The 23,747-nt window shown below is 43.1% G+C and overlaps 1 protein-coding gene across 7 annotated transcripts in view; it reads right to left on the bottom strand.

Moving 5' to 3' along the window:
* SHOC1 (shortage in chiasmata 1) overlaps window positions 1–23,747 on the bottom strand; it is a 642,525-nt gene that overhangs the window by 197,291 nt on the left and 421,487 nt on the right. For all 7 annotated transcript variants that reach the window (XM_063914688.1, XM_063914690.1, XM_063914693.1 and 4 more), the window contains one exon: window positions 7,298–7,370. In XM_063914688.1, coding sequence (XP_063770758.1) covers window positions 7,298–7,370 — 73 coding nt within the window. The remainder of the gene's footprint in view (window positions 1–7,297; window positions 7,371–23,747) is intronic.

Here is a 23,747-nt window from a genome sequence, read left to right on the forward strand (position 1 = left end):
TTGTGTTTGGTAACGGGATGACTAAACGATGATCCTGTAATGAGAGCTGAACATGTAATGCAGGAAGGGCATCTGTAACAGCCTGGATCGGTGTTCTTTTTTCACCGATCCGAAGATGCCTGGTTTAGGGGTATAGTTGGTGATGTCAGTTTTTACTAACATGTCACGCAAATTGCGGCCCCGTTTATAACTCGTCATGACCTGTGTGTTCTGAAAACACGGTAAGGATTTATCTGTCTTGATTATAGGCCACAATGCTTTGCTGGCACGGGATATGACAGGGCTGGCAGTGGAATATCTCGTGGACCAAATGAACTTATTATGGTCATCTTTCTTCTCAGATGATTCCTGGAGTATACTCATCCGATCTTGACATAAAACACGATCCTTAGCTACTCTCAAATCCCTAATATCATATCCCCGACTGCAAAACTTATTGACAACCTTTTCTAAGGCCTCATCTAGCTGTTCAGGATCACTGGTGATGCGAGCCACCCTGAGCATTTGAGAATAGGGCAATCCCTTCTTTAATGCCACTGGGTGGTGACTACTAGCATCAAGAAGTGAGTTCCGATCCGTATCTTTATAGAACACTGAGGTACTCAATGTACCGTTTTTCAGATGGACTGTAACGTCCAAATAGTCAATTTGATCAGGTTTACACACAAATGTAAACTTTATAGGACCCGGCATCTGATTAATGCTATGCATCATTTCATGAAACGAGGCAGCATTACCCTTCCATAACATAAATACATTGTCTATATATCTAGTGAACCAAATAATATTATCACTGTATATAGCATTTTCAAAAATTAATTTCTGTTCTTGATCGAACATAAACACATTGGCATATGCCGGTGCCACACTACTGCCCATGGCACAGCCTGCTCGCTGTAAATAAAACATACCGTTAAACAAGAAATAATTTTTGGTAAGGACCAATTCTAATAATCTGAGAAATAAGATTTTATCCAAACCAAATTCAACATCAAGATTGCTAATAAATCTATCCATGGCGTCTAACCCCTCTCTATGTGGGATAGATGTATAGAGGGAGGTGACGTCCATGGTGCACAATAACGTATCGTCTGGCAATCCATCAAACTCTCTGATCTTTTTCAGGAACGTCGTAGTGTCCTTCAGGTAAGTGTGTCGTGTGATCACATGAGGTTGGAGGAGGGAGTCCAAGAATTCTGCTGTCGGCTGGTATAAAGATCCCCTAGCCGACACAATGGGACGACCCGGGGGATTGACGAGGCTCTTGCGGACCTTTGGCAGTGTATATAGGGAAGGAATAATGGGGTTCTTTGGAATCAATACATCCTTGAGCTTGAGGTCCAGCAATTTATCTGAAACCGCCTGGTCCAAAATCGTGTTAAGTTCTTTCTGAAATCTCATAGTCGGATCATTCTCTAATTGAATGTAGGTATCGGTGCAAGCCAGTTGTCTCATGATCTCCTGGACGTACTGTACTCTATCTTGCAGTACAATACCCCCACCCTTATCTGCCGGGCGGATTATGATGGATGAATCTAGACTCAGATCTTTCAAAGCCTTCCGTTGGTCATATGATAAGTTGTTATAAATAGGTTGTGGAGTACTAATGAATCTGTTAACTGAGTCATCCATTAAACGTCCAAACGTTTTTAACGATGCATTGTGGGAAATGGGATCAAATTTAGAGATATGATATTTCCGAATAATATAATTAGCTGGGTCAGATTGTGGTTGACTGCTTGTGTGTTGGTAAAATTCTCTTAAACGTAACTTCCTATTCATCTGATGCATATCGGCCTGCCACTCAAAGGGATCATGATAATTGGTAGGGACAAAAGAAAGTCCTTTGTTCAGTACTTCTTCCTCAAAAGATGTTAAGTGTCTTGAAGATAAATTGAAAATCAAGTTTTCTTGGACTTGTTTCCTTTTATTGATCCTTTGGCTTTGTCCACCCCGTCTCGTGGGCTTGGACCAGCCTCTGCCCTGGCCCTGGTGGTAGCCCCTAAAGGGGGACGTTTAGCAGAAAGAGTATCATCTGAGTCCACGACCACAAAGTCGCTGTCGCTGTTTGATGAATAATGTCCTTTATCAGGGCGTCCTCGGCGTTGTCGGATTGTACTACGTGACTGAGCTCTATAGTTAGACTTGGCGGAGTCCGTTCCCGTCAGCCATCTATAGACTTGAAAATCCTCATAGTCGTTTTGAACCACCTGAAGTTTTGATTTCTTAAATTTGAGCAATTCTTTTCTATGATTTTCTATTTGTTGCGTCAATTTAGCCCAGGTGGCTGCATGGCTCGGGTCAGAAATAATCGCTGCATGTGTAGTATTCAGAGCCTCAATCTTGGACTTCGCAACTTGTAGTTCACGGCCTGACTCCTCTATGACGAGAAGCATCAAGTCGAAACTACATTTATTCAATACAGAGATCCAACGACGACAGAACTCGGGAGGACCAATCCCGAGTTCTGTCGTCGTTGGATCTCTGTATTGAATAAATGTAGTTTCGACTTGATGCTTCTCGTCATAGAGGAGTCAGGCCGTGAACTACAAGTTGCGAAGTCCAAGATTGAGGCTCTGAATACTACACATGCAGCGATTATTTCTGACCCGAGCCATGCAGCCACCTGGGCTAAATTGACTCAACAAATAGAAAATCATAGAAAAGAATTGCTCAAATTTAAGAAATCAAAACTTCAGGTGGTTCAAAACGACTATGAGGATTTTCAAGTCTATAGATGGCTGACGGGAACGGACTCCGCCAAGTCTAACTATAGAGCTCAGTCACGTAGTACAATCCGACAACGCCGAGGACGCCCTGATAAAGGACATTATTCATCAAACAGCGACAGCGACTTTGTGGTCGCGGACTCAGATGATGCTCTTTCTGCTAAACGTCCCCCTTTAGGGGCTACCACCAGGGCCAGGGCAGAGGCTGGTCCAAGCCCACGAGACGGGGTGGACAAAGCCAAAGGATCAACAAAAGGAAACAAGTCCAAGAAAACTTGATTTTCAATTTATCTTCAAGACACTTAACATCTTTTGAGGAAGAAGTACTGAACAAAGGACTTTCTTTTGTCCCTACCAATTATCATGATCCCTTTGAGTGGCAGGCCGATATGCATCAAATGAATAGGAAGTTACGTTTAAGAGAATTTTACCAACACACAAGCAGTCAACCACAATCTGACCCAGCTAATTATATTATTCGGAAATATCATATCTCTAAATTTGATCCCATTTCCCACAATGCATCGTTAAAAATGTTTGGACGTTTGATGGATGACTCAGTTAACAGATTCATTAGTACTCCACAACCTATTTATAACAACTTATCATATGACCAACGGAAGGCTTTGAAAGATCTGAGTCTAGATTCATCCATCATAATCCGCCCGGCAGATAAGGGTGGGGGTATTGTACTGCAAGATAGAGTACAGTACGTCCAGGAGATCATGAGACAACTGGCTTGCACCGATACCTACATTCAATTAGAGAATGATCCGACTATGAGATTTCAGAAAGAACTTAACACGATTTTGGACCAGGCGGTTTCAGATAAATTGCTGGACCTCAAGCTCAAGGATGTATTGATTCCAAAGAACCCCATTATTCCTTGCCTATATACACTGCCAAAGGTCCGCAAGAGCCTCGTCCCATTGTGTCGGCTAGGGGATCTTTATACCAGCCGACAGCAGAATTCTTGGACTCCCTCCTCCAACCTCATGTGATCACACGACACACTTACCTGAAGGACACTACGACGTTCCTGAAAAAGATCAGAGAGTTTGATGGATTGCCAGACGATACGTTATTGTGCACCATGGACGTCACCTCCCTCTATACATCTATCCCACATAGAGAGGGGTTAGACGCCATGGATAGATTTATTAGCAATCTTGATGTTGAATTTGGTTTGGATAAAATCTTATTTCTCAGATTATTAGAATTGGTCCTTACCAAAAATTATTTCTTGTTTAACGGTATGTTTTATTTACAGTGAGCAGGCTGTGCCATGGGCAGTAGTGTGGCACCGGCATATGCCAATGTGTTTATGTTCGATCAAGAACAGAAATTAATTTTTGAAAATGCTATATACAGTGATAATATTATTTGGTTCACTAGATATATAGACAATGTATTTATGTTATGGAAGGGTAATGCTGCCTCGTTTCATGAAATGATGCATAGCATTAATCAGATGCCGGGTCCTATAAAGTTTACATTTGTGTGTAAACCTGATCAAATTGACTATTTGGACGTTACAGTCCATCTGAAAAACGGTACATTGAGTACCTCAGTGTTCTATAAAGATACGGATCGGAACTCACTTCTTGATGCTAGTAGTCACCACCCAGTGGCATTAAAGAAGGGATTGCCCTATTCTCAAATGCTCAGGGTGGCTCGCATCACCAGTGATCCTGAACAGCTAGATGAGGCCTTAGAAAAGGTTGTCAATAAGTTTTGCAGTCGGGGATATGATATTAGGGATTTGAGAGTAGCTAAGGATCGTGTTTTATGTCAAGATCGGATGAGTATACTCCAGGAATCATCTGAGAAGAAAGATGACCATAATAAGTTCATTTGGTCCACGAGATATTCCACTGCCAGCCCTGTCATATCCCGTGCCAGCAAAGCATTGTGGCCTATAATCAAGACAGATAAATCCTTACCGTGTTTTCAGAACACACAGGTCATGACGAGTTATAAACGGGGCCGCAATTTGCGTGACATGTTAGTAAAAACTGACATCACCAACTATACCCCTAAACCAGGCATCTTCGGATCGGTGAAAAAAGAACACCGATCCAGGCTGTTACAGATGCCCTTCCTGCATTACATGTTCAGCTCTCATTACAGGATCATCGTTTAGTCATCCCGTTACCAAACACAAATTTAACATCAAACATGTCTTAAGTTGCACGACTAGATTTATAATTTATTATATTATCTGTCCTTGCAAATTAATGTATGTGGGTCTGACTACCCGCACTTTACGGGAAAGAATGGCGTTACATCGCTCTAACATTAGTCAGGCATTAGCAGGTAATTTAAATGAACAACCAGCGTCCAGACATTGTTGTGATAAAGCTCATGCATTGTCCGAGCTTCGTTATCAGATCATTGATCACATTCCTGAATTACCTAGAGTGTTAGCCCTTCATAGACTAGAGGCTAAGTGGATCATTAGGTTAAATACATTGCAACCTCTAGGACTTAATGAGAAGATTAATTGGAACTACAATACAAATAGTCCTAGTTCAGTTATTAGAGGAATAAGCCACGACTAGGTGAGGTCTTAGCTAGGTTTATGGTTAAATGTTTTGGGAGGTACATATAGTATCCACACAGATGCCATCTATATTTGTGCATGTACCATAATGTATTGGCTTCCTCTGTTCAAATGTCAGCTTTTAGTGTATTATGATGTTATTAGTAGTGTGTTTTAGGATAGAGCCATTAGATTATGGCTCACCCTGACACATTAGCACTTTAATCTTGTTTTTATTTAGTGGATTTTTCCTTTTTTGGTTTTTCACGTTTTGCTGGATGTGTTTACAGGATATGGCCTCCCCCTGTCAGGCAGAACGGCCGGGGACAGCGTCTGTGACTCCGTGCGTCGGGTTGCTGTGGTTACCGCCGCCTCCCGATGATGTCATCATTCAGGCTCCTCGTCCTGACCGGAAGTTCCACGCTGCTCCTTGATCGAGGACGCCGGCATGGGGACGCTATATAGGTAAGCTGTATGTTTCATGTATGTTTGTTTGTTTGTTGCCAGCACCAGCATCACCTGATGAAGGGCCTTGCATGGTCCGAAATGCTGCATTGTAACATGCTTGTGCTTTGATGCCATATATCGCACCACGGGTCCCTGCGGACATTTGCACCTTGGACCGGATGGTATGCAGGTTGTTGAATAAGATGGATTATTAAATACCTTTATAATTAGTCCTGGAGTGCCGTGTCTGTCTTGAGCATATACTGTTCTGACTCCATCATGTATATATATACAGAGGCGGATTGGCCATAGGGCTTACAGGGACGATCCCCGGTGGGCCGACGCACCCGCGGGGCCTGTTTTGTTTGAGGACATGTGGTCTTATTTATAGACATAATGAATAAGATGCAAAATAATTTGCATATATGAAAATTTCTTTGCCACTTGGCCTGTGATTGCAGATGATCTAGTGTATGCTCTGTCTGCCTGCTTGGCTGACATATAAGATTGAGTGAATAGTGATTGGGATAGGCGGTTGGTGTAATAAGCAAGAAAATATATCTTTCTAAATAATTATATAGTTTCCTAAATTCTAAAGGTGTATCATATAATGTGCTCATAATATTGAATTTTATTTCCTTTTAACTTCCCCCTGATGCTGGACATGCCCACTATCTGGAAAGTCTTGGGGGGAGGGTGCTGCTGCCATGGCCCATGGCTAGACCTTACACCTCTGGTGCTGCCCATGTGGGGCCACTAGTACATATGTTTCCAGGGCCGCTTTTTGTTCCCAATCCGCCCCTGTATATATATATATATATCTATCTCAAAAAGCACTATTGACACCTGAGTCTTTTTTTAAATCATTTCAAGAGAGAATTTCAAGTACTTGATATATTATTGAAATATTTCATATCACCATTTAGACAAAGCATGCCAACAAGATTTCATAATTACTATTTGTGAGGAAAAAATTCTTCACAGTAACTTGACAGTTTAATCTCTGACTGAAGTAATAATATATAATATAAAACTAGGCAGGGTCCGGATGTAATGGCTTGCGAGACGGCTGGAGCTCAGAGACTCCGGACGAACTTGTACGTTTTATTAAAGCAACAAATGTCTACAAGGCAAAACCAACCAGGTTTTGCCTTTTAAGCGTTTGCTGCTTTAAAAAAATGTATGAGTTTGGTCGGAGTTTCTGAGCTCCGGCCGTCTCGCAAGCCATTACATCCGGCCCTTGGTACTTGTGCTTTTTATATATGGATTTAGTATAATAATTAAAAAAAAAGTTAAGAGGGTAACAAATACCTGTATTCCCTATAAATTCAAAAGGAACACCTGTTCAAAAGTTCTTAGGACAGATCAAGCTTACACTATATTTACATAGAAAAGCTAATCCTATTACTTTGATATAGTACTTGGAAAGAGAAAAATTACTCTGATCTTTTAAATAACAATTGCTATGTTATGAGCTTATATTAATATATATACAGCATATACAAATTCAGCTGTACCGCTGCTTGTGAATTAAAATTTGAATCATTATTATAATATATTTAGAAATGATTTATTTTACCTTTAGTTTTACTGAGGGCATTATTCAGTGTTTCTGCTATGACACCCGAATCCATTCGTGTTAGAATAAGCACCTGTCAAAAATGAAGGTAAAAGGTCAGATTGTCGGTAAAAGAACCATTAAAAAAATAAGATTTTAAACCTACCGGTAAATCTATTTCTCCTAGTCCGTAGAGGATGCTGGGGACTCCGTAAGGACCATGGGGTATAGACCAGGGACGTGCGGTGAGCTAAATTTCTCAGGAGGCACTGGCTAGCACCAGAGCCAGATTTACAAGCAACATATGAGCCAAAGGGTACATGGGGGCATTATACACATGTGCAACAGTATAAACTCCTGAAAATTTGGTGAGTTTTAATCAGAGATGTGCGGAAAAGATACACAGGGGAAGCACTGCCTCACCTGCCATAGACTTTATACTCCACAGTTTTGGCTATAAAAATGATTAGAATAATGCAGAGAAGATATTTCAAACATATTCTTTGTATTTTTCATATACTTTATACAGTAAAAACTCTGGCACAAACGTTAGTATGATAGGAAAGGCTCTGCCTCACCTGCCTCACCTGCCTCACCCCACCGCACGTCACTGGTATAGACGGGCTCCGCAGGAGATAGGGCACCTAAAAAGAACTTTGACTATGGGTGTGCACTGGCTCCTCCCTCTATGCCCCTCCTCCAGACCTCAGTTAGAGAACTGTGCCCAGAGGAGATGGACAATACAAGGCAGGATTTAGCAATCCAAGGGCAAGATTCATACCAGCCCACACCAATCATACCATGTAACCTGGAACATACATAACCAGTTAACAGTATGAACAAAAACAACAGTAACGGTCCAAGACCGATGTCAACTGTAACATAACCCTTATGTAAGCAACAACTATATACAAGTCTTGCAGAGTTTCCGCACTGGGACGGGCGCCCAGCATCCTCTACGGACTAGGAGAAATAGATTTACCGGTAGGTTTAAAATCTTATTTTCTCTTACGTCCTAGAGGATGCTGGGGACTCCGTAAGGACCATGGGGTTTATACCGAAGCATCCAATCGGGCGGGAGAGTGCGGACGACTCTGCAGCACCGACTGAGCAAACACTAGGTCCTCATCAGCCAGGGTATCAAACTTGTAGAATTTAGCAAAAGTGTTTGACCCCGACCACGTCGCCGCTCGGCAAAGTTGTAAAGCCGAGACGCCTCGGGCAGCCGCCCAAGAAGAGCCCACCTTCCTAGTGGAATGGGCCTTAACCGAATTTGGTACTTGCAATCCAGCCGTAGAGTGAGCCTGCTGAATCGTATTACAGATCCAGCGAGCAATAGTCTGCTTTGAAGCAGGAGCGCCAATCTTATTGGCCGCATACAGGACAAACAGAGCCTCTGTTTTCCTAATTCTAGCCGTCCTGGCTACATAAATTTTTAAGGCCCTGACTACGTCCAGGTATCTGGAATCCTCCAGGTCACCGGTAGCCACAGGCACCACTATAGGTTGATTCATATGGAACGACGAAACAACTTTAGGCAAAAATTGCGGACGTGTCCTCAATTCAGTTCGATCCACATGAAAATCAAGTAGGGGCTTTTGTGTGATAGAGCCGCCAATTCTGACGCTCGCCTTGTTGATGCTAAGGCCAACAACATGACCACCTTCCAGGTAAGAAATTTCAACTCAACCTTGTTAAGCGGTTCAAACCAGTGTGATTTTAGGAACTGCAACACCACGTTCAGGTCCCATGGTGCCACTGGAGGCACAAAAGGGGGCTGGATGTGCAGCACTCCCTTTACAAACGTCTGGACTTCTGGAAGAGAAGCCAATTCCTTCTGAAAGAAAATCGAGAGGGCCGAAATCTGTACCTTAACCGAGCCTAATTTCAGGCCCATATCCACTCCTGTCTGTAGGAAGTGGAGAAGACGACCCAAATGAAAATCTTCCGTAGGTGCATTGTTGGTCTCACACCAAGACACATACTTTCGCCAGATGCGGTGATAATGTTTTATCGTCACCTCCTTCCTAGCCTTTATTAAAGTAGGGATGACCTCTTCCGGAATCCCCTTTTTTGCTAGGATTCGGCGTTCAACCGCCATGCCGTCAAACGTAACCACGGTAAGTCTTGAAATACACAGGGCCCCTGCTGCAACAGGTCTTCCCTCAGAGGAAGAGGTCTCCTGTGAGCATCTCTTGTAGTTCCGAGTACCAAGCCCTTCGAGGCCAGTCTGGGACAACGAGTATCGTCTGTACTCTTCTTCGTCTTATGGTCCTCAACACTTTCGTGATGAGAGGAAGAGGAGGGAACACGTAGACCGATTCGAACACCCACGGTGTTACCAGTGCATCTACTGCTACTGCCTGAGGGTCCCGAGACCTGGCGCAATACTTCCGAAGTTTTTTGTTGAGGCGTGACGCCATCATGTCTATTTGAGGAGTTCCCCAAAGACGTGTTACGTCTGCAAAGACTTCTTGATGAAGTCCCCACTCTCCTGGATGGAGATCGTGTCTGCTGAGGAAGTCTGCTTCCCAGTTGTCCACTCCCGGAATGAAGACAGCCGACAGAGCGCTTACATGATTTTCCGCCCAGCGAAGGATCCTTGTGGCTTCCGCCATCGCGACTCTGCTTCTTGTCCCGCCTTGGCGGTTCACATGAGCCACTGCTGTGACATTGTCTGATTGAATCAGAACCGGAAGGTTTCGAAGAAAACTCTCCGCTTGTCGAAGGCCGTTGTAAATGGCCCTGAGTTCCAACACATTGATATGTAGACAGGACTCCTGGTCTGACCAAAGACCCTGAAAAGTTTTTCCCTGTGTGACCGCTCCCCATCCTCGGAGGCTCGCGTCCGTGGTAACCAGAATCCAGTCCTGAATCCCGAACCGGCGACCCTCAGCAGGTGAGCACTTTGCAACCACCACAGGAGGGACACTCTGGTTCCTGCGGACAGAGTTATTTTCCAATGTAAATGCAGATGGGACCCAGACCACTTGTCCAGAAGGTCCCATTGAAAAGTCTTTGCATGGAACCTTCCGAAGGGAATGGCCTCGTAGGCCGTCACCATTTTCCCCAGAACTCGAGTGCATTGGTGAACTGACACCCTTTTCGGTTTTAGCAGGTCTCTGACCATGTTCTGGATGTCTTGGGCTTTCTCTATTGGAAGGAAGACCTTCATTTGTTCCGTATCCAGTATCATACCTAGGAACGGTAGTCGAGTTGTCGGAATCAACTGTGACTTCGGTAGATTTAGAATCCAACCGTGTTGCTGGAGCACTCTCAGAGAGAGCGCCACACTGCTCAGCAATTTCTATCTTGATCTCGCTTTTATCAGGAGATCGTCCAAGTATGGGATAATTGTGACTCCATGCTTACGCAGGACCACCATCATTTCCGCCATTATCTTGGTGAAAATCCTCGGGGCCGTGGAAAGTCCAAACGGCAACGTCTGAAATTGGTAATGACAATCCTGTACAGCGAATCTCAGGTATTCCTGATGGGGGGCATACAGTATATGGGGACATGAAGGTACGCATCCTTTATGTCCAGAGACACCATAAACTCCCCCTCCTCCATATTGGCTATTATTGCTCTGAGAGATTCCATTTTGAATTTGAATCTTTTTATGTACAGGTTTAGGGATTTTAGATTCAAAATCGGTCTGACCGTACCGTCCGGTTTTGGGACCACAAATAGGGTTGAATAATAACCTCTTCCCTGCTGGTGCAGGGGAACCTTGATTATCACTTGCTGTATACACAGCGTTTGAATTGCAGCTAACACTACATCCCTTTCCGATGTGGAAGCTGGTAGGGCCGATTTGAAAAATTCCAATTTGTAACCCTGGGAAACTATTTCCAACACCCAGGGATTCAGGTCCGAACTGACCCAGACCTGACTGAAAAGTCGAAGACGTGCCCCCACCGGTGCGGACTCTCTCAGGGGAGTCCCAGCGTCATGCTGTGGGTTTTGGAGCAGCCGGGGAGAACTTTTGTTCCTGGGCACCTGCCGAAGCAGGTGCTCTTTTGCCTCTGCCCTTACCTCTGGCGAGGAAAGAGGATCCCTGACCTCTTTTGGACTTGTGCGACCGAAAGGACTGCATCTGATAGGGTGTTGCTTTCTTTTGCTGTTGGGGAATATATGGTAAAAAATTTGATTTACCTGCTGTAGCTGTGGAAACCAGGTCCGTCAGCCCATCCCCAAACAATTCATCACCCTTATAGGGTAGTACTTCCATATGTTTTTTGGAATCCGCATCACCCGTCCATTGGCGAGTCCATAAGGATCTTCTCGCTGAGATAGACATGGCATTGGCCCTAGAAGCTAGCAATCCAATGTCCCTTTGAGCATCCCTCATAAATAAGACTGCGTCTTTTATATGGGCTAGAGTAGGAATATAGTATCCTTATCCATAGTATCAAATTGATCTGTCAGCTCATCTGTCCAAGCTGCAGTAGCGCTACACACCCATGCCGACGCAATCGTCGGTCTTCACCCATATGAGAATAAATAATAGGGTAGTTTCTTGCCTGCGATCTGCAGGGTCCTTAAGGGCCGCTGTATCAGGAGACGGTAGCGCCACTTTCTTGGACAAGCGCGTCAGGGCCTTGTCCACAGTGGGGGGTGATTCCCAAATCTCCCTATCCTGCTTATGGAAAGGGTATGCCATAAAAATTCTTTTGGGGATCTGCGGTTTCTTATCCGGAGTCTCCCAAGCTTTTCCAAAGAACTCATTTAATTCATGCGATGTGGGAAAATTAATAATCTGTTTCTTTTCCTTAAACATGTGTACCCTTGTGTCGGGGACCGAGGGTTCATCCACAATATGCAACACATCCCTTATTGCCACAATCATACACTGAATGGTTTTAGTCACCCTAGGGTGCAATTTTACTTCGTCATAGTCGACACTGGAATCAGAATCCGTGTCGGTAGTAGTGTCTTGTGTTAAGGGACGCTTTTGAGACCCCGACGGGCCCTGTGAGTCGGTCCAATCTGAGGATTGACCGCCTGATGTCCCCCCTAAACCAGCCTTATCAAGCCTTTTATGTAAAGATGCCACACTTGCATGCAACGTATGCCACATGTCCATCCAATCTGGAGTCGGCACAACCGACGGGGACACACCACTCATTTGCTCCACCTCCTCCTTGGAGAAGCCTTCCGCCTCAGACATGTCGACACACACGTACCGACACCCCCCACACACAGGGAGTTACCTATAAGGGGACAAAACCCCAACCAGGCCCTTAGGAGAGATAGAGTATGCCAGCACACACCCAACGCTTAAAAACACTGGAATATATGACCAGATAGCGCTGTTATATGTATATAATTGTAATCTCCACTCACTGCGTCGCCAAAGTGCCCCCCTCCTCTTTTTTCCAGCCTGTAAAGCTCAGTAGGGGAGAGAACAGGGAGCCAGCGTTTCCTCATGCAGTCTCTGTGGAGAAAATGGCGCTGGTTAGTGCTGAGGATCAAGCCCCGCCCACCCGACGGCGGGCTTCGGTCCCATCAACTTTCTGTAGAAAAATGGCGGGGGTTACCGGATTTACTGTGCCACAGCCTAATCCATGCTTATCAATGTCAATATATGAAGAATATTGCTGCCCAAGGCGCCCCCTTCCTGCGCCCTGCACCCTTCAGTGCCTGCTTGTGTGTGTGTGACTGGGAGCAATGGCACGCAGCTTACCGCTGCGCGCTTACCTCATGAAGATCTGATGTCTTCTGCCGCCTGATGTCTTCTTTGCCTTCTCATACTCACCCGGCTTCTATCTTCGGCATCTGTGAGGAGGACGGCGGCGCGGCTCCGGGACGAACCCCAGGTGAGACCTGTGTTCCGACTCCCTCTGGAGCTAATGGTGTCCAGTAGCCTTAGAAGCAGTGCCCAACTTAACAAGCCAGCTCTGCTTCTCTCTCCTCGGTCCCACGATGCAGGGAGCCTGTTGCCAACAGGACTCCCTGAAAATAAAAAACCTAACAAAATTCTTCTTCAACAGAAAACTCAGGAGAGCTCTCTGCAGTGCACCCATTCTCCTCTGGGCACAAGATCTAACTGAGGTCTGGAGGAGGGGCATAGAGGGAGGAGCCAGTGCATACCCATAGTCAAAGTTCTTTTTAGGTGCCCTATCTCCTGCGGAGCCCGTCGAGACCCCATGGTCCTTACGGAGTCCCCAGCATCCTCTAGGACGTAAGAGAAATTATTGTTTTTAAACCTAGATTAACATGCTGCTAAAAATATATGCACCTACTTAGGCACTTAGGGCCTAATTCAAATCTGATCGCTGTGCTGTGTTTTTTGCTGTCCTGCGATCATAGTCATCGCCTACAGGGGGCGTGTATATTCGCGGTGCAAGTGTGCGATCACATGTGTAGCTGAGCTGCAAAAATCCACTTTGTGCAGTCTGTGCGCAGCCCAGGACTTACTCCTCCAGTGCGATGAGAACCACTGATCAGGGCCGGAGCTGACGTCAGACACCCTCCCTGAAAACGCTTGGTAACGCCTGCGTTTTTCTGGACACTCCCTGTAAACGCTCACTTGCCAACCACAACTGGCCTCCTCCTCTCAATCACCTTGCAAACACCCTAGCAAACGCATTTTTCGCACCATCCCATCGCTGACTAGCGATGCCCGTTGTTGTTGTTGTCCGACGCACGTGCATACGCATGCACAGTTAGGATGTGATCGCCCGCTGTGCGAAAACGCACAGAAGCGATCAGATCTGAATTACCCCCTTAGTTTGGTAACGTTTGTATGCAAAAACCAAATCTAAATCTTATCTGTATTAAGAGATAATGAAGAATTTATAAAAAAAAACACATTTCACCCCTTTTCACCACATTGGGAGTTGGCCTTTGAAAAATCTCTTCTTAGTGGCTGTCTAATTTAAAGTCCCTAGTCCTCATGGTTCTGCAGATGTTGTGATGAGTCAGTCAGTGGTATTTGGCTTTTATATTTGTAGATATATATGTACATACACACAATACTGTGTAAAAATCCAAAACCTATTAGTGTGGTGACTGGAGGGCGGAAGCACATAAGTACGGTGCTTGGAGGGCGGAAGTTGGACACCCGATCTGTGGAGGACGGGCGGAAGTACACGTGATGCGTGGGCGGAAGTCCGTCATTCCAGGGCCCCGTCTGTGCATGCGATCGGCGGGCGGAAGCCCGTGGATACGTCTTGTAACCATGGTGATAATCGGACATAGTGTTCTATTAGGAACACGGATGTCGTCACGGCCAATTTAATTACCATGTGGGATTCTGGGTACACGTGGAGACACGTTGCCTAGGTAACCCACATGATTACCCAATTGGCTTAGTTTGACATCACTTCCTGTTGTGTTATTTAAATAGAATTATTCATGAGATCAATCTTCTTCCTTGAAAAAGACCCATTCACTGGGTAGAAACGCGTTGGAATAAGATATACAGGAGGATTTATACACACTTGCTCCCTTGAGGCTGGAATTCTGTGTTTTTAGAACTTGCTGGTAGTTGCCGTTTTCGGCCGACGGCTCACCAGTTATCACATGTTCCGCCCCGAGCCATTTGTGGTCCCCTGTTTTTTATAACAATAAAAAGTTTTTTATTAGTATTCATTGCCACCAGCATATTTATTTTATGGAGTGACGAGAAAAGAAACCGCTACGTGAGGATCTACGCCAATTCCAGAGTGAGTAACGGTACGCATTCCCTGTTACGATCCGTGTACTATGGTAGAGTTAAAGATACCTTTATGAGCGGATTCTTACTATCTTTCTTGTGAGTGGGGTACGCCATTCAATAGACAAAGAATTTATTGCCATCAGACATAATATCAACTTTATATTCCATAAGGATATACTGCACCATGATCTGTTATCTCTGCTTTTATTCCATATTGTCTTGAGTCTACTTGTGAAGCAGAAGTTCCGATCCACATTTCAGCAGCAAGATTGACCAATGAAGTTGATATTCCTACATGGACATTTATGAACTCTAAGTATATCAAATGGAATCACACTGAGCGCTATATTTCGACTTTTTCTTGTTTTATATGTTTGTTTATGTGGGTGAGGTGGCCCACTTTTTTGTCGTTTAGCTGCAGAAGTGTATTTGCGCCTTGGGCTTCTGATTATTTTTCTTTTTGATCATTTATATCAGTAGCCTAGGCTGCAATATGTTCCATCATAGGACCAAACGAAGTGGTTTGGTGGATACTGTCTTTGAAGGCAATTCTGTCCTAGATTTGGAGGATGAGACTTTGGAGAATATTATGAGCAAATTGGAGAAAATACTCCAAAAAGAAAATCGCATCTGGTGGGAAACTGTCACACTAGAGAAATATCTCATGTTAAAATTAATTCCGAAGGGCCTACAGATCCAAAAACAGGCTTCCTTCACCGACATGAGTGACTATTTCTCCACCAAATGGGATAGTATCCTTAAAACATGCTCTTTTTCATTAATGGAATTGATCATCCAAGAACGGAGAAAGGAGGCAGATTCCTTAGACGCACAAATTAAGTCGTTGGAACCCCTCCTTGTTCCGTTTAAAAATCTGGATGAGTTTAAAAGTATGGAAGATACGATTACAAATAGAATTAAGAAAAGTGAAAGAGATATCATACAACGTAAAATGAAAAAATTAGCACGTGACAAATCAATTGCTGAATCCATTTCTATTCCAACTGTAGCTGGCCAGCCCAAGGGGCAGGCTGTATTAAACCCCGGATTAAAGACATCAGATGTTGTTTCGGGGGCCACACAGAAATGGAAAATAAATAAAACTAAGACGTATCAAAATACCGATTATCATCAGGGTAATTACAGTGAAAGAGCTCGATACAATAATAAGGGCCATTATGAGGCTCAAATAGTCAACACTCCCCTTAGGTCGACTAATCCCCATCCAAAACAGTCTATGTCTTTTCAAAGGAAATCACGAACCTATTACCCGAAATACCAACCGAAAAAAGTAGATTGGGAAATGGGCGGTCGTTACCAGAATAGGTTTGCAGAAAGGGACAATTATTCTACTCCGGTTGTGACTCATAACAGATATGAGGCTTTGACAGAACAGACACGATCACAGGATTTTTTAGATGCACGAGGGGGCAGTTGGAGGAACCGTTGGTAACCCTAGATCGCTTACCATCAAAAAAACCTTTCATTAAAAGAAGGCGGGGGAAAAGAGGAGGGATTAGAAGGAGAAATAGAAAATCTATGTCTAAAAAAATCCACGACATGAGCTCCCAAAGCCCTGCAGGAGATGTCATTACCAAGATCTTCAATTTGAGTGATCACATATTGGATGACGATGAGATTTCAGTCTTAAAGAAAGGTTTAAAATTCTGTCCGTCAAATGAAATTAACTTTTTCAATCTGTATATTGATATTCAAAAGTTTGTGCGCAAACTATCCCTAAAAAAGTTTTTTGCCACAAGTAGTATACAATCAGAACAGATTAACAATAAAAATATTCAGTTTAAAAAACAATCCCACTTTAACCCCAGTCATGTTAAAGGCTGTTTTGTGGATGCATTCCACAAGATAGTTAATGAAGAGTTTAAAGCTCTGGAGAGTAATGTTCCTGCCTATAGACATAATCTCTCTAAAAATGAACGAGATGCCATTGATAGACTTAAGAAAAATGAGTCTATCATTATTAAACCTGCCGACAAGGGGGGGGGGGTTGTAGTAATGAATAGGTTCATGTATGTAAAAGAGGCAATGCGCCAATTAAAGGATGGCGTTACATACAAGAAATTAAGATCAGACCCGTCTGTAAAAGTTTTGAATGGACTTAGAGATCTTGTTAAGGAATATTCTGTAAATGGGACACTTGATAAAAACACCTCAGAATTTCTAGTAAATGAGGAATATACAGTACCGGTCTTGTACTTGCTGCCAAAGGTCCACAAGGACGAACAGCACCCTCCAGGCCGCCCTATAGTGGCTGGCACTAATTCCATTACCGCAAATATGTCACACTACATAGACTTCCAGTTGCAGCCTTTTGTATTGGAGGGCCGCTCACATCTCAAAGATACACGAGATGTTTTGAACAAACTGAAAGAAGTAAAATGGGAGAGTGATATGTGGCTGGTTACGGGTGACGTTACGTCCTTGTATACGGTGATTAAACATACCGATGGACTAAAGGCAGTTGAACAGACCCTTGTGACAGCAGACATACAAGATGATCTTCGGGACTTTATTCTCAAAGGAATCTCTTTTATTTTATCCAATAATTATTTTAATTTTGATGGAGAATATTATAATCAGGAGGTCGGGACCGCCATGGGGACCAGGTTCGCCCCCAGCTATGCAAACCTTTTCATGTCCAGATGGGAGGATGCCTCAGTGTGGGGTGGTCATGGTTGGGGGTTGAACCTGGTCCAATGGTGGCGATATATAGACGACGTCCTGTTTATATGGAAGGGGGATGTGAACACCCTTGGTGATTTCTGTTTTTATTTAAACAGTAATGATTTAGGCATCAATTTGACTTTTAATTGGAGCAATTCTATGGTAAATTTTTTGGATTTGAACATATACATCTTGGATAATCGAATTGAATCTACGGTCTATATTAAGCCTACAGATTCTAATACATACATTAGCACTAAGAGTAATCATTTACCCCAGTGGCTTAAGAATGTACCAGAGGGTCAATTTACTCGTCTGAGACGAAATTGCTCAGAAAATCAAAAGTATTTGATAGAGGCACAGACCATGAAAAAGAAATTCATTCAGAAAGGTTACAAGCCTCTCCCCTTACAAGAATCAATCGAAAAAATTTCTGAGATTGATAGGGAAACCCTACTGAGTACTAAAATCAAAGAACCTAAACAAGATACATCACAACCGAAAATAGCTTTCATTACACAATTTAATGGTTTCCATAAACAAATTGAAAGGGTGTTCAAGAAAAACTGGTATCTCCTTAAAAGGGATCCAGTTCTGTTTTCCATTTTGCCTGAGAAACCTAAATTTATTTATACTAGAGCACCCAATTTGAAGGACAAATTGACGGCAAGTGCATACATAGAGAAACCTTTAGGAGGCACTATAAGAAATCAAGGCTTCCACAGGTGCGGAGAATGTAGCATGTGCAAGAGTTGTCCCGCTAAAACAAGGAAATTGGATTCCTTCATCTGGAATGAGAAGGAATATAAAGTACAACAATTTATAACTTGTAATAGCAAATATGCTGTTTATGCAATACAATGTTCATGTAAAAAACTTTATATAGGCAAAACTAGTAGAGTGTTAAAAATCAGGTGGGCAGAACATGTCCGTAACATACGTAAGGGCCTTGTAACACACCCCTTCTCGCTCCATTTTAAAGAGGTTCATAATTGCTCCACAGATCATATTGTCTCTTTTTGGGGTATAGAGTTATCTAAAGATCTATGGCGTACTAACGACAGAGACAAAAGATTAGCCAAAAGCGAGATGAGATGGATTTTTAATTTGCAAACATTAGTCCCAAATGGTTTGAATCATGATTTTGAGTTACGGTGGTTTTTATAAGTTTTATAAGTTTTATACATTTATGTTACACAATTTCAGCTTCAAGTGGTTTCTATTTTATTTTATTTGGTTATCCCTTTATAGCAATGATCATCATCATTGTAACTAGGGTTAATAATCATGCTGCCATGGTGATTCGTCACTATGGCAACATGCCCAATTTATTCAGTGCCGTCAAATTAAGCCCAGGAAGTAAGCCTATAAGTGCGGTGCTTGGATGGCGGAAACACACAAGCACGGTGCTTGGAGGGCGGAAGTAGGTCCACATAACCCTCTATTTTGACATGTGGAGGACGGGCGGAAGTACGTGTAATTCACGGGCGGAAGTCCGTCAATCCAGGGCCCTGTTTGTATATGCGATCGGCGGACTCGTTTGTAACCATGGTGATGATCATGCACTGTTGCCATGGTGATTCGTCACTATGGTAACTTGATTAATTTCTTTACCGCCGCCAGAGTGGATTTAAAATCCAAAACCTATTAGTGTGGTGACTGGAGGGCGGAAGCACATAAGTACGGTGCTTGGAGGGCGGAAGTTGGACACCCGATCTGTGGAGGACGGGCGGAAGTACACGTGATGCGTGGGCGGAAGTCCGTCATTCCAGGGCCCCGTCTGTGCATGCGATCGGCGGGCGGAAGCCCGTGGATACGTCTTGTAACCATGGTGATAATCGGACATAGTGTTCTATTAGGAACACGGATGTCGTCACGGCCAATTTAATTACCATGTGGGATTCTGGGTACACGTGGAGACACGTTGCCTAGGTAACCCACATGATTACCCAATTGGCTTAGTTTGACATCACTTCCTGTTGTGTTATTTAAATAGAATTATTCATGAGATCAATCTTCTTCCTTGAAAAAGACCCATTCACTGGGTAGAAACGCGTTGGAATAAGATATACAGGAGGATTTATACACACTTGCTCCCTTGAGGCTGGAATTCTGTGTTTTTAGAACTTGCTGGTAGTTGCCGTTTTCGGCCGACGGCTCACCAGTTATCACATGTTCCGCCCCGAGCCATTTGTGGTCCCCTGTTTTTTATAACAATAAAAAGTTTTTTATTAGTATTCATTGCCACCAGCATATTTATTTTATGGAGTGACGAGAAAAGAAACCGCTACGTGAGGATCTACGCCAATTCCAGAGTGAGTAACGGTACGCATTCCCTGTTACGATCCGTGTACTATGGTAGAGTTAAAGATACCTTTATGAGCGGATTCTTACTATCTTTCTTGTGAGTGGGGTACGCCATTCAATAGACAAAGAATTTATTGCCATCAGACATAATATCAACTTTATATTCCATAAGGATATACTGCACCATGATCTGTTATCTCTGCTTTTATTCCATATTGTCTTGAGTCTACTTGTGAAGCAGAAGTTCCGATCCACATTTCAGCAGCAAGATTGACCAATGAAGTTGATATTCCTACATGGACATTTATGAACTCTAAGTATATCAAATGGAATCACACTGAGCGCTATATTTCGACTTTTTCTTGTTTTTTAGGTGTGCAAAAAATACTGCAAAGTAAGAATGCTTTAATAAATAGAAGTGTTAATAGTTTGTTTTTATCAATTAACAAAATGCAAAGTGAACGATCAGAAGAGAAATCTACATCAAATCAATATTTCATGTGACCACCCTTTGCCTTCAAAACAGTATCAGTTCTTCTAGGTACACTTGCACACAGTCTTTGAAGGAACTCAGCAGGGAGGTTGTTTCAAACATCCTGGAGAAGTAACCACAGATCTTCTGTGGATGTAGGCTTGCTCAAATCCTTCTGTCTCTTCATGTAATCCCAGACAGACTCGATGATGTTGAGATCAGAACTCTGTGGGGGCCATATCATCACTTCCAGGACTCCTTGTTCTTTGTGGAAGATAGTCCTTAATGATATTGGCTGCATGTTTGGGGTAGTTGTCCTGCTGTAAAATAAATCAGACCCTTCCCTTCCCCGATGATATTGCATGATGGATAAGTACCTGCCTGTATTTCTCAGCATTGACGACACCATTAATCCTGACCAAATCTCCAACTCCATTTGCTGAATGCAGTCAAAAACTTGCAAGGACCCTCCACCATGCTTCTCTGCTGCCTGCAGACACTCATTATTGTAGCCCTTTCGGTGGACAAACTACATTCTGTTACAGCCAACTATTTCAAATTTTGACTCATCAGTCCAGAGCACCTGCTGCCATTTTTCTGCACCCCAGCTACTATGTTTTCATGCATTGTTGAGTCGATTGGCCTTGTTTCCACATTGAAGGTATGGCTTTCTGGCCACAATTCTTCCATGAAGACCACTTCTGGACAGACTTCTCCAGTATAGCACTACATTAGCCAGCATGCCCTCCAAATGCTGGTCCCATTCATGCCTCTCAGAACAGCAACAAGAAATTTGGTAACTGCACAATCCAATTAGTAATGTCATCCAGGTGCATGAAAAGGAGGGGGTTATTCTGATCAAGAAACAAAAAACAGGTATGAGTGATCACTCTGATTGCACCCCCTCCCTGGATCTGACCCTGACTGTGGGTACATAGAACCCTCCTGTGCAGATCAGCTGCGGCACTTACAATGTAATTTCTATGCTTATTTATTTTCAAAGGGGAAGTGGCCACATCTCCATGCTTAGGCCATGCCCCCTTTTCATTATCGGGAAGCCAGGAAAGCTCTCTACAGCCCTGTGTATACTGACTCATATATTTATATGGCATGAAAAAATAAAATAAAAACATTTTGAAAACTTTGGTATACAAACAGTTGTTTACAATTTAAAATAAATTATAATAAATATTGTCAAGGATTACACCAAAATTAGAAAACAATGTACACGAAGGGTGCAAATGATAAACAAAGAATGTAATACATGCTATGCCTAATATTATTTGTATTGTCACTGAAACTCTCAAGAATAGGAATTTATGTGACAGCAATTAAAGATTTATTATTCTCTCATGTTATTTACAAAGTAGTATATAGGAGTTTGTGAATATAAATATATTTAGTTTTTAATATTTTGTTGTAGATTTGAAAAACGTGAATCCATTCAAAATATGTTTGCATTTACACTAATTGATCACTTTTTTAGGTATATCTATTTTAAATGAAAAAGGTCTGACTGGGGCCTCTATTATTCAAATGTTTTTCACAAATGAGTATTTATTGACAACATACAGTACAGTAAACACCTACATAATTTATTATTTAATGTTTTTAAACTACATGATACGCAGGACAAAATAACACAACTTTTAGCACGGTAAACATCCATTTTGAAAACTTTGGTATACAAATAGTTCACTATTAGATATATAGTGAAACCATGTGGTAGTTGTGGAGTTACATTTTTCTACAGCCTGTAGAAATAAGGAACCTTAAGAGAGAGTCCCAAGTAATGCTAGTGGATGAGATATTTGTACTTTGGCACTGAAAATACTTCTATTCTAAGCAGGGCTTAAAGTGGTCCTGGAGAGATGGTGGAACTCATTTAGCCACCGGGACCTGAGGAGGGGGTGAATGCTGTCCAACAGACACAGCGTGTGTGAGTACCAGGAGGGGTGGCTGTAGATGGAGGAGGACCATGGAGCCACCAGGACCTTAGGCAGGGGGAGGTGGCTGCCGCTCATCAGTAGCCCTTGCGCCGCCTATAATATCTCTAGACTTTGGTCCACCTCGTTCCCACCCCACTTTATCCCATGATTTTAAGTGAACTTTAAGTTATACCTCAAGCTTGCGAACCCTGATTCATTAAGGGATCTAGGGCCTGATTCATTAGCAATTGCAAATGTGAGATTGCACGCAGTGAGCAATTGTTGGCAAACTGCACATGCACTGTGAATGCATGCGCAAAATGCAAAATGCGATTGCCTTGCGTATGCAGTCTAATTGTAATGTGAACGCATTTTGATTGGCAGGAAGTGACCGTTTGTGGATGGTAACATGGCATTTGTGGTGAGTGGTTAGGAAAATTCAAGCGTGTCATGGCTGTTTTCGGGGCATGTATCTCACGTCATCTGCGAACGCTGCATTCAAAAACATGGTGCCTGGTGCGACTGTATTCGAATTGATTTGAGTATGCTGGGGTCAGCTGCAAATGTCGAGGGTGTCCTTTTTTTGCATATGCATTATGAATCTGTTAATGTATATGTAGATTTGCAAATGCATTGGTGGGCGTCTTTTATCCTTTCTGAGTGGCTCTTCACTTGCGATTTTTAGCAATAGCAGATTTGTGAACGTCTTTTTCTCTGCCTCAATAGCGATCCATAATGAATCAGGCCCCAAATTAGGAGTGGTAAATTATACTAAAAGATAAAAGACTATTTAAAAGTTTATTTAAATAGTACTGCTATACCTGGGTGTTTACCTTATCATTCAAAGGCCAGACACACATTCATATAATTAGGGCACATAATGAAATGTAAAGATATAAAGGCAGGGTCGGACTGGCCCACAGGGGTACCAGGGAAACCACCGGTAGGCCCCACTGCTTGAGAGCCCACTCCTTCCTCTAGGGATCAGGTTCCATAGTGTTAACAGGGGCACTCTGGTGAGTCTTCTGCTTCCTTATCCCATGGAAGCACTCACCTGCTGGATATGCGTCTGGTACCTCTTGCATTGAATGTGGATGAGATTTGAGCCTGTGTTGCTTATCTGTTACCACAGACAATTCTGGCCCGATGCCGTTGGTCGTGGTAAGTTAGCACCTGTGACTGGTCACTGCGCTGTCACAGTGGGTGGTAATGCCTTCTTTGAGGTATTCCCGGTACACACGTAACACTGTAGATCGAGGAAAACTTTGGAAATGGAATGTGCCATCTGTTAGGCACCCACAATCATGCCCTTTTCGGACTCTGATAATTCCCATACTGCTATCCCATGACTTTTGGCACTTCAGTGTACAGTAAGTGTAAAAATGTTCCTGAAATAATAACATATCTAGCAGC

This window comes from Pseudophryne corroboree, chromosome 1, assembly GCF_028390025.1.
Source record: "Pseudophryne corroboree isolate aPseCor3 chromosome 1, aPseCor3.hap2, whole genome shotgun sequence".
NCBI classification, from domain to species: Eukaryota; Metazoa; Chordata; class Amphibia; order Anura; family Myobatrachidae; genus Pseudophryne; species Pseudophryne corroboree.